Source organism: Simochromis diagramma, unplaced genomic scaffold, assembly GCF_900408965.1.
Source record: "Simochromis diagramma unplaced genomic scaffold, fSimDia1.1 OVJJ01000402.1, whole genome shotgun sequence".
Lineage (NCBI taxonomy): Eukaryota > Metazoa > Chordata > Actinopteri > Cichliformes > Cichlidae > Simochromis > Simochromis diagramma.
The window spans coordinates 5,881,453-5,894,211 of record NW_024386972.1 but is presented as its reverse complement, the minus strand read 5'-3'; the positions used below and the strand labels follow the sequence as shown (position 1 = coordinate 5,894,211).

The following is a 12,759-nucleotide window of genomic DNA, read 5'->3' as shown; positions in this document are numbered from 1 at the left end:
GGATAGAGAACAGGGGAAGATAAACAGTGGGTGTCATTGGAGCGGATTCAAACCTGGGCATATGGGTCGCTTGTTCAAGCCAGTGAGCTAAATTAGCACCCCACAAAGTGCCACTTTTAATTGCAAAACTCAGTAAATGAACAGCTGTAAGAGTTCACAGTGCAGGCAAATTTCTAACGAATAGGCTGTTAAATGGACTATAAACTCTCACAGTTTACAGCACATAAAGAACTCAAAGGAAAGTTTTATCCAAAAGTTTAACCTCCATCAATGTATTTATTGATTCAAAGGCTGGAAGTCACCTGTGGGTCAATCCATGTGGTTGTCATAGTTACATACTGTAAGTCGATCTGTTTGTGAGTAATAAACTGTCAAGGAGCATAAACAACCACCAAAAAAAGCACACATGCGAGTACCCAGGTCACGACTCAGTTATACCACCATGGTCTAAAGAAGTGGAACGTGCCTAGCATCCTCTTCTTCTTCTTCTCCTTTTTATTTATTGGCTGCTTCCTTTAGGGGTCACCACAGCGGACCGTCTGCTTCCATCCTGTCATATCCCTGTTAACCCTACCTTCACTGCATCCATGAATCTTCTCTGTGGTCTTTCTCTCCCTCTGCTGCTGGAGAGCTCCATCTTCAACATTCTTTGCGCAATATATCCACGATCCCTCCTCTGCACATGTCCAAACCATCTCTAACTCTAACTTCCTCTGACATACCCATTTCGAATCCTTTCCCTTCTGGTCATATCACCTTTATTTTGGAAGATTGTCACCAGTACATTATTAATCATCTGCATCTTTCCTCCATCCTCGAAGCACCCCTACTATCTTCTCAACACACCCTTCATTTGTTAGCATATGTCCATCTCTCTTGTACATGGGGGAATACTTGTATTGTCATCATATTGGTTTTATACTCTAATTCAATCTAGGGAACAACATAGCTGTGGGAAGGCATGAAAGGAGTCAAATGTTGATGCCTTTGTCACGTGAACGATTGCAGAACTGGGAATGGACCATTTTCAAAAACTATTGCATCTCCTCCTCTCTATAAAACCCTGCTTTTCTCTGTGCCTTTGAACATGTCAGCCTAGAACGTCTATAAACACTTTGGATTTCTGATGTGGACAGACAGCATAAAGCGGCCCTCACAATGCCATTCACACATCCTTTGACAGACAGCTCAAAATCCACAGTTTATGAGTAATTTGTGCTAACCCACATGTGACCTCAAATACTAAATGCCTGAGCCTCCCCACCAGACAATCACAGTTGTGTAAGCCTTTCTCCCCCCCCTCTCTCTCTGTCTTTTATTAGTGAAGATCAGCATGCAATGGCAGTTTGTCATTTTTAGCTGGCTGTGACCTAACTAAAAATGACAGAAGTTGCTGGCAGCAAGTGAAATTGGCTGTCGAGTATCTTAAAAATAAACACAGCATTAGTTTTCATTCATATCACATCTATAATTTAAGCTTTATCGACTTAGTCACTTTATCAGCCCCTTCAAGCGTCACACATGTGTTTAATTTGCATTTATGTTGTTCAGGATGTTAGAGTAATGTCATAAAATTTGTCCAATAAAATTTGAACACGAGCAGATAATTTTGCATGGTAGTGTTCACAAACTAAGAAACCCAGCGTACACAGAAGTTACCAGGTGTGTAATAGTTTCTGGTACTGGAGGCCATCCACACCAGCTGTCAGTGATTGCTCTAGCTTTTGGCAACTAAGTGGCAGAAGCCAACTGATCTTTTTATGATTGATCACTCTTAATGCACTCACATGCACAAGACCACCTTAAACTGAGAGCTTCCATTGTCCTGTGTTACCCAGTGTTGCGACTGAAACCACCATGTAATTGAATCATCATGAAAATCTATATTTTAACTCATAAACCATTTTAAACCATTTTTAATTAAAATAAATTAATGTTTAGTGTTTAGAAATTAATGGCTCATTGGCTGGTGTAGGAAAAAAATTATAAACCTCTCAATTCTGACATGTTCAGAAGCTAATTAACAACAATTTATTATTTAACAGCTCTTTCTGAATAATTCCTCAGTATCGTCTCACATTCTTGTGTCAAGTGTCGCCCAGACATTTTATTTGTTTCATAAAAACCAGAAAAAAAGCCTCATGCTGTTGACAGGCCAGTGATAGCAACAGGTCTTTTTATGTGGGACATGCAGTATATGGAGCATTTCTGTCTCCCTCTAATCATCTTAGTTCACAGGAATAAAAATAATACAAGCAATCCACATGTATGCATGATGCAAACACACACATGCAGGCAAACCACCACGCAGGTCAGGTTCACTGAGGACTCTGATACAGAGGGTGCAAACACTAATCCAGTAATCTGGGACTTTCAGACTTAATCCACAGTTTGCATGATGTGGCCCCGTGTTTAAAAGTACTGCACTTGTTGGCAGTGGAAGAAAGCCCCTGACTGCTACCTCCATCTTTAGTCAGTAGTTTGTATACATGTTTACATGACATATACACTCACACACTGTTACCTATACACAGTCATCATGACTGTCAATTTCAATTCATGAGAGTGTTTAAGAGGGCTGGCATTTTAACTGTACGATTATTTTTGTTGATATAGTTTGTTGTGCTATTAAACTGCACTGAATTAAACAAGGTCCTGTTATTTAGCCTAGCATCAGTCAACATAATAAAATTTAAGTAAAAGACTACTTTGAACAGATAAGTATAAAGACTGAATTGTTTCTTCCATTTTCCTATTGAGCTAGCCAACCTGCTGTTTTACTGAGACATCATGAGCATCCAGCTCAAATTAAAGATGTGGATTAATTTTGATGGTGAGAAAGAGCATTGAAAATTACAGGGTTTTTAATAGTTTTTGAGACATTCTGATGACACACTGATTCAGATTTCAAAGGGCAATAAAAAATAAAAAATAAATATATAGATATATATATATATATATATATATATATATATAGATATATATATATATACACAATGTATTAGCTTCATATATCATCTATGATATATGAAGCTAATACATTATATATCTCTATATCTATATATAGATATAGATATAGACATATATTTATAGATATATAAAATGTATTAGCTTCATATATCATCTATGATATATGAAGCTAAAATTTCATAGCAATCATTATATATGTCCAAACTTAAAAAAAAATTATGAGTTTCTTTTTTGTATTGTTGTGAAATATAACGTTTTCACATGTTATAAAGACGAATATTCAGAAATTCTAAATAAGAATAATAGTTTAGTGTGTGTGCACAAATATGTTAAATTGTAGGAGTGATGGCCTTTTTGTTCATATTTTAATGAGCTAATACTTGTAGATTATTTTATGTATCTGTCTCAAATTACAGATCCTGATTCAATATTCATGAAAATTTTAGGAATTTATCTGTGATCGTTTTTGTGTTATTCATTTTCTGAGTGCAAAAAAATGGTCTGAAAGTGGGTTGTCTGACCATTTTTAAAATATATTTTTACCAGTGGTTTGAATATTTGCAATTCTGGTTTTATATACCAATATGTAGACCGACTTTAAAACTTTTTTATGCAATTGGAGCTGCTTAATTAGAAGACGTTCTAATAATTTGCTGATTTGAGAGGGACCGATCCTCATGTTTTCCTCCTTTTTTGGGACGGGTCTGCATTCAGTAAAACTTACCTGAAGGCCGAAATAGCACAAAAGCTGTTGTGAGTATAACTGATAATAAATGGCTGTGTTTATGTGCACACTCTTCAGGCTCTGACAGAACCTGAAGGCATCTCCATGTCGGACATCAGTCTGCAGCCAACCAGCAATCTGCCAGCTTCTGTAAGAATCCACCGATCACCCTTTTTCTTTTTGCCACACAAGTAGTAAATAGTTTTTTTCTACTAATAAATAGTATCTGTGTACATTAAACATACATATACGACCTCCATGATCCAAAAACTTCTAGAAATGTTCTTTATCCATCCTCTCAGAATAACTGTAAGAACATCATATAGTACAAATCATTAGTTCACCTTTATTTTTTAATGTTGTTTTTTCTAGCATGTGTACTTCCGTCCATTATGGTTTGTTCCAGCTATTAATTTGGTTTATCACAAACTTCAAACTCAAGTACTACAGTATGAAGCACATTCTCAGGGCAGTGGATTCCTGCCAACATAACAAAAAAAGCAATCTTCATGTTTTTTATTAAACATGTTCCACATTATATTGAAAAATCTTGATACATACTCTGCTAAATTATTTCACTTTACCAAGATTCCTTTCCTCTTACATCACATTAGCTTTTCATGTTGCTGCAACAAGGACAAGACACAGTCAGGATGTTTTTGTGTATCATGGCTTTGGGCTGCTTTCATACTCTTTTGTGCTCCTGGAAATCATTATTGTGTTTGTATTTGATGTCAGATTAGATCAGTGGCTATCAATGGGAAAAGGATCCAGTCAACACATCAGTTGCTTTCATGAGATTAAGTCTGTATGTTGTTACAAGCACAAGCACTTATGAGCTGAAAATGCATAACAGTGCTGCATGTTTCCCTGTGCCTGGATCGTTTTTTCCCATGTTAGGTTAATTGAGGTTCTAGGCTGTAGGTATGGATTTGAATGTGAATTAACAGTCTCTGTGTTGTTCCTGTGATGGTCTGGTGATCTGTCAGACTGGCATTCAGCAGTTCAGTACAGTGATTAGTAAATGTACAGTTTTCTTTTGTCTGCTTGTAAACTTTTCACTACATGATTCAGTAGCCGGTGCAATCACCATTAGCAGCAATAACTTGAAGTAATCATTATTTTGTATTAGTAATTCGGTTTTTCACATTGTTGTGGAGGAATTTTGGCCCCCTCTTCTTTCCAGCATTGCTTTAGTTCATTGAGGTTTGTGGGCATTCATCCACAGCTCTCTTAATGTCCTGCCACAACATTTCAATCGTTTTAAGTTCTGGACTTTGATTGGGCCAAGCTTTAGCTGTCAGAGAGATGGACTTACATTTGATATGCTTTGGTATGCAGAGGAGTCCGTGGTGGACTTAACGACTGCAAGGTGCTCAAGTCAACAAGACCACTCCTTCAGTACCGTGCATAACCGTTGGTATGAGGTGTTATTGCTGATATGCTGTTTTGGGGTTTTGCGAAATGTGGCGCTGTGTATTTTGGTTAAACGCGCCCACTTTGGTCTCATCTGTGCAAAGGACATTGTTCAAAAAAATCTCAGCTGACCTAAGCTGTGCTGCCTTCTTTCTAGAGAAAAGATATTACTTTTGGCAGTTCTTCCAAACAAGACATACTTTTTCAGTCTTTCTAATTGTACTGTTATGAACTTGAACATTTTACATGCTAACTGAGTCTGAGTCTGAGTCTCAGATGATCTTTCTCTGAGCATTGAATTGCGTATCCACTGGTCTGAATGTTCCAGACATGCAAACTGCTAAAACTTCAGCTGCTATAGAGGTGTTCACACTGATGATCAATTAGTTGTGTACAACTGATTAACAGCGCCTGACTGACTCTTACTTTCCTAATTCCTACAGAAGAAGTAATGGTTTTAAATTTTCTTTTTCATCGTGGGGCTGAATAGATTTGTTGCAGCAGATGTATTTTTCTGTTCATATTAAGTTACTTCAGCATAACAGTATTTCACTTAACATTGTTTGAATGTATGAATATACACAGATTAAACCATAAAATGACATTCCTGCCAGTGCCAGTGTTTATGCACAACTTAACCTTGTTCAAGGAGTTTTCAGTATTCGTTGCTGTTGAATGAGAAGCCACTTCTTGCTCAATAACTTTGATTTAATTTTTTTTTAAGGTTTTAAGAAAATCAAGAACGCTTTGTGTTTTAGCCTGACCTCTCAACAAGTAACCTTCACCATTTAGGCCAACTCTGCAGTAATGAGGGGGAGGACAAGAGACACATTATGCACAACATCAGTGTGCATGCTTAAGTATGCTTGGGCAAGATTCTGAACTCTGAACAAGATCAGCAACTGTGTGTGAAAGTGGCCGATAGAAACAATTATGAGGCATTTTGTCTAAAGTGCTTTGAGTTTTTTCAAGCAGAGTAGCAAAGCACTTTATAAGAACCAGTTCATTTACTGTTTACAACAAAGGTTATTAAGGTTCCTTAAAGTGAAAAGCTCACTGGCTAATTAGGAGGTATCGCTCTGCCTCTAATTTCAGCTTCTCTCTTGGGCTGTGTCTTTGCATCAAAAAGGTTCTAGTAATTTCCTGGCTGGCTGGGGCTTTTTCGTGGTTTGGTCAGTTGGGTTAATTGGTGATTCTAAATTGGCTATGGATGTAAAGTAGATCAAGTGGGTAGACCAACGTCCTGTCTGTGTGGGTAAATGTGCATTGCACTCCAAAGACCTCTGACAGGTCAGTAAGACTAAATGTCAGTCTATTATAATAATAACCTCTGCTCATTTTGTAATGAGAATGAATGCTCTATTCACAGAAATCCAGGAATCGGAATACTTTGAATCAGGCTTTGAAAAAGTAAATCTTGGCCAGTGTTTCAGTTAACAATGCAGAGGGGCAGTTGTGTCCTAATTTCACTGTAGTTACAGTGTAGACTAGCTGAAAGCAAATGGCATATATTGGTACAAAGATTGTGGATGACTGTGTTATGTTAAGCTCATGGTCATGTGATCACCAAAATAACTCTAATGGTCCATCCATCGATCCCTTATCCAGCTTGTGTCAAACTGAGGCTGGAACTGAGGCTGAAGCTGAGGCTGGTAAAGAGGAGGAAAACAGTACGTCACTCTATCAGAGAGACATCAACAAGTTACCTAACATCCACGTCTTTGGTTTGTGGGGGAAAACCCACTCAGGCACTGGTGGATGCGCAACCTCCTGCTTGGCAGAGAACACAGGAAATCTTTAACCCAGCTGGAGGTTCAAATCCCACTGGGATGAAAAGGAAACATTGCTAACTTCTGCATAACTGTGCATCAATGTAATAATAAGTTTTTGGTTACTTAAAAGGAATTATATTTGGTGTACATAAAACAGAGCTACTTTTCTTTCCAATAAATGCAAATCATTGTATTTGCTGTGTTTATGGATTTTTTAAGATATTTACATATTTTAATATTTATGATCTATGCATTGGAAAAATGCTGGTTTACACAGGTATGATATAGACTAGGGTATTTTTTCACAGCACGTTTGTAAATTATATGGAAAAGGAGGAAAACTGTAAGGATAATCAATGCCGTTAATGATAGCTGTATTCCATTTAGATGAGCTAAATAAGGGGATGGTAATGGTACATAGTGGTTCACTGATGAGAGTCTGACTTATGTGTTATCAAAAACATAGCACCACTTGTGTTTTTCCTGCTATAATGAGTCAAAATATGTGCAGAGAAGAAGGTTTGTTGGCAATAGTTTGATTTTTTGTCACCACTTTAACATTTAAATAATATTTTCTATCAGTCTTTCCCAATTGTCTGCACTATTTTTTTTTAGGTTTAGTTTAAAAGGCTGACTGTGTAGCTGAATAGGCCAATAACTTAAAATAAGAGGACAGTAATTTAAAGTGATTGGCAAATATCTTTAGAAATGTTTTCTTTTGCCGAGTCTAGGAGATCTAATTAGCCGTGCTTTCTGTCCATTCATGGTTAATTCATTTCCTGCTGCTATGACGCTGCTTTATTAATCAAACCTTGTAGAATATCAAAGGCATGAAGGGTGCTTCTTGTCAACCTTTCTCTTACTATCCACACCCAAACCTATAATTAGAATATAACATAAAAATAAGTCATATTTTCATATTATTAGCACTTGTAGTTCATAAAGATGAAGATGAAAAAATATTGCCAAGAACAACCTGAGTTTGAACAAGAGTTTGAACAAGTTACTGAATTACATTCACAGAGAAATTTTTAATGGCAACTTTACAACATAAAGTATATAAAATGTCTAAAATGATTTACTTGTTACATGTAGTGTAATTTGAGTGTATTTAGCCCTTTCTCATGTTGTAGGTGTCCAATACAGCTATTTGGTCAAAAGTAAGGTACCCTTTGGCATTTATACTGCATTTGGACAATGTAACAACTTTTTTTCTCCTGAATCATATCTATCCTATCAAAGTGAAAGTAAAAATAGAACGACTTGTTCCTCCAAAATCCTGCTAATTTTGTATCCGTTTAACCATTACCAAATTTTATGGATACAATAGAGAAAGTGAAAAAAGAAAAAAATACTACTACTATGAGGAATATAAATGCTCGATTCAATTCATTTACTTTTAGGGGTGAGGAGAGGAAGACAGAACAAAAGATATGCTGTGAAAATGCGCAGAGGGGTATGAACACATAGAAAACAAAAAAATTGGATGAAGAAGAAACACTCTGTGCATCGTGGAAAGCTCCCAGCAGCCAAAGCCTAATGCAGCATAACTGAGTGAAGATTAAGGGTTACCTGATCCAGTTCTAACTATAAGCTATATCAAAAATCAAAGTTTTAAAACTAATCTTAAAAGTAGAGAGGCTTTTTGTCTCCTAAATCCAAAGAGTGAACTGAAAGCTGAAGGCTATGCCTCCTATTCTACTTTTAAATGCCCTAGGAATCACAAAAAAGCCAGTAGTCTGGGAGCAAAGTGCTCTATTGGGGTGATGTGATACAATGAGGTCTTTAAGATAAGATGGAGCCTGATTATTCAAGACCTTTTATACGAGGAGAAGGACTTTAAAATACATTCTGGATGTAATAGGGAGTCAGTGAAGACAAGACAATGTGGGTGAAATTACCTCTCTCTTTCCTGTCCCTGTCAGTACTCTTGCTGCAGCAGTTTTGATCAACTGAAGGCTTTTCAGGGAGTTTTTCAGCACAGCCGGATAATAACGGATTACAGTAGTCCAGCCTAGCAGAAACAAATGCATGAACTAGTTTTTCCTTGCAATGTTACTGGAGCCCAAGGTAATGCCACCCAGAACAAGTATCTGGTTAGACATGATATCTCTAAGTTTTTTAGGGCCAAGTGCAATAACCTTAGTTTCATCTGAATTTAGAAGCAGGAAATTTGAGGCCATTAGAGGTCTCTCTCTGAGACAGTTTAATTAATTAGTGTGTGTTTTCTGAGTTCATGGATAGATAAAGCTGGGTTACATCTGCATTGTCATTCCTTTGAATGACACTGCAGATAATCATTTAGAATGCAAACAGAACTGATCCTCACACAGAACCCTGTGGGTCTCCATAATTACCTTTTGTGTGTGAATATACCCCTGTGGGTAAACTGCCCTATTTTCTGAAAACACTTTCCCGATGAGTTTATGAGCCCCGTCGTGCTCTTCAGATAATACTGAATAAAAAAACAAGTCCATACAGGTCTACTCAATTGTCAATTCTGCAGTATCTACAGTACACACACAGGATTGAAACATTGTTTCCCCCACTTATGGTGTGCAACTACAAATTAAAAGATCTAATCAAATCAAGAGCTATAACTGCTCTGAACCTCTATTGTGCTCCTGGACGGGCTATTGCTTGGAACAGGAACAAGACAACTGCTATCTTTAGTATTACAAAATTCTCCCATTGATTTCTTTTTAGTAATAGTGTGCACTTCCTATACAAAAGCACAATTATACTTAAATATACTCAGCTACACTACTTTGTACCTCTAGAGAAGAACTATTGATTTCGTGAGGTTGACCAAGTTAAACTATCAAACTTCATTAAGGGCTCTGTCAGAAAGCCATTCATCAATCTATCCAATCAATACCTTTGATCAGCTGTGTTGCTCTAGCAGATTAAGTGGAAAAGAGCTGTGTTAATGTAAACTGGACAAACATCTGATAACATTTTATTCAGTGCTTTCTTAACTAGCAACTCTCTGTCTCATTCCTTTATTCAAATTTCCAACCACTGACTGACAATGGGAATGATAATACGTGAACACCTGAACACCTCTTCTTGTCTCTTGCTCTCTGTCTGCACAGCTGGACAATGTCATGAGGGAGTCAGGGCCAAGGACTGTGTGCAAGACCACATCGTCTGTCATCGTCACCTCCATATCCAGCCCGTCAATATTGCACAGTCCCCCAGGTTACCATGGCAACTTCAAATTGACCAAAAGTCACAGCCCAGTTGCCAAGGAGACCCTTGACATAGCTATGCTGGAGACAACAGCTTTACCATGAACAGCAAGAGAGGAGTGAAAGCGTGTGAAAGTGTGCGTATGTATGCTTCAGTATTTCTCCCCAATTGGGAACTTTTCTTACTAGCATGCTGTTTGCGGGTTATGATAACTGTGGACCATAGCATTGTTTTTATGCATGCTCTGTACAAGTATGTGTGTGTGTGTGTGCCCAGTAAATTTATGCATGTGTTTGCACTCATTTGGATTTTGTCATTTCTGACATATCATGGTGGCTGGAGATTGTTTACCTCAACTGTAAGCAAACTAGCCTTAAACACAAAATGTGAAAGGTGGAGTCGCACTTGGATCACACCTGACCTTTCTAGACATGCTTTCCGGTCATACTTTGTGAGATTTGCCATAAACGGAGATGTTCTTTCTGAATTATTTCAATTTCAAAGTGAAATGTGAATATTCTTTATCTTTACATACAGAAGTCGAATGGCTGCTGATGTCATCAGTTTATTCTGGGGTGTTACAACTGAAAGTTTTAAAAAATGTTGAGATTTTATTTTGTGCATAGTGTTTATGTTAATGCGTAGCTACCGAAAAGTGTCAGAATCCTACTTTTGAATTAAGAACCTATTCATGCAAATGAAAAGCATGTTTTCAAACCAATCTGCTTCTACAATAAAATAGAATCAGAGTTCTTGTTTTTCTTTTACAGTGTTTGCCGATTAAAGAATGTACTCTAAATGATGTATCTAGTATAAATAATGGACCAGACATTTTGTATATTAAAACTGAATAAAATGACTGCTGATTATGTGGAAAAACTGGGCGCACTACTGATCTCACACCTTACCTATTTAAGTCACGTTAAAATTGTAGTGTTCAGCTCCTGCTCCATCTGTACCCACACAGTGTTTGCTGAAAAGCTCTACGTGTTGAAACCTGCTGAAATTTCAGAATGACAGAAACAAAGTACAAAATTTTAATGAAAAGTGTAAAAAAAGATATACAAAGGTCCTCCACAGTTAGGAATCCACCTATGAAGATTAAAGCATTTTTTGTGACTAATCAAAATCGAAAACCTCGCCCACACCCACCAATATTCCACTTCAAGGTTATCCCCCTTGAGCACCAATGGATGGCTTTGAGCACTTCTGCTATTTTTAGATTGCTCTATGCAATTTTTGTATGCCCACACTAACTAGTTAACCACTTCTATTGTTCAAATTAAATTTCACTTTGAACAACACAAGTTCACAAAAAGCCAAATCTGCTGAGTTAGGCCTCACGCCGAGAAACTGGCTAACAACTGTTTGGCAACCAATGGAATAGCAAAATAACTAACCTGGCAAATACTTGCCAGGTTAGAGAATATCTACCTACTTTTCAACCAGTTAAGTGAAACTGGTTGAACAGAGATATATGGTACTGCAAGAAAACCTCCTAGGAACTGCTAGCAGTTTTAAGTCAAAGATGTAACTTTTGAAACATGTTGATTTCAACAGTAAGGCACAGCTTTAACTTTGAAGATGAACATTCTTTGTTTCTCGTTTGCATTATAAGGTTCACTGCCACATGGTTGTTAGTTAGCAAGTGTTTGCAGGCAAATCAGTGCAAAGCAGCAACAAGGAGGGTTTTTTTCAAGCAAAACCCTCTTAACAATTTATTTCACCTAACAATTGCTAGCATCCACAAAGTCATTGGAGGTAGTACAACCAAGTCTGAAAAGTTGAATGTGGCTTGTAGTGTAAAGTGCTTTGAGTGGTTAGTGAAACTTAAAAAGCACTATATAAATGCCAACCTTCTCCACATGATAGCTAGTTTAGTTTTGCACAGAATTTGAGGTCTGCTGTCTCGAGGCCGTCAAAATTTGATTTCTTGGGACAGAATGTAGCAGGAGTGCTGGAACCCATCTGATTGCACACAAGGACCTGGCCTTAGAAGGATTAAATTAGAAACCGATTAATTAAAAAACAAATTAAAATGCACCTGCTGGATTTGTACCACTGATTCCATCTTTATCTGACTTAACATTAAAAAACAAGTAACAAAACTTTTATTTGACATGTTTCTAGACTTGGCAATCAGACACACATATACACACATGTAACAGGACAGAAGAGAAGAGTAACTTTGTCATTGATTTTTCCATTCATGGTGACATCAAGCAATACAGATCATACTCAGCAGGTGACAAATGGGTTAGAACAGAACAGCAGGTCACCCAACAACACAGTATGAGTGTGTTTGCATGTGTACTGGATGTCCTAGTGTATTTTGCATCACCCCAGATGCCATAATTTAACATATAGATGTATAGGTGACAGTTTGTGAAATGATTTTTTTCCCCTAAACATGTTTAGTTCACTTTAGTTTAGTTCTGTTATCTCATAATCAGCTTGAACAAATACAACACTGTTTGTCCACCTCCGTACGTGTCCAGTTCCTTTTGAGAGTCCTCAGGTTGCTGCATCATTGACTATGATTGTAAAAACCTTTTTCTTCATGCCTCAGCATAAAATCTAACTCTTGATGTCATTTCTGTCAAATAATGTATTGCGGATTCAAATCTTATCTAAAAATGCAAAACTTTTTAAAATCTGTTTTCATTATTGCTCATTTGTCTTGCA

The 12,759-nt window shown here is 37.2% G+C and overlaps 1 protein-coding gene across 1 annotated transcript in view; it reads left to right on the top strand.

The window, feature by feature from the left end:
• LOC120738173 (melanopsin-A-like) overlaps window positions 1–12,759 on the top strand; it is a 42,649-nt gene extending 29,890 nt beyond the window's left edge. Inside the window, exons 10-11 of the mRNA XM_040039315.1 lie at window positions 3,773–3,844; window positions 9,978–12,759. Of these exons, the coding sequence (XP_039895249.1) occupies window positions 3,773–3,844; window positions 9,978–10,178 (273 nt within the window). The 3' untranslated portion in view covers window positions 10,179–12,759. The remainder of the gene's footprint in view (window positions 1–3,772; window positions 3,845–9,977) is intronic.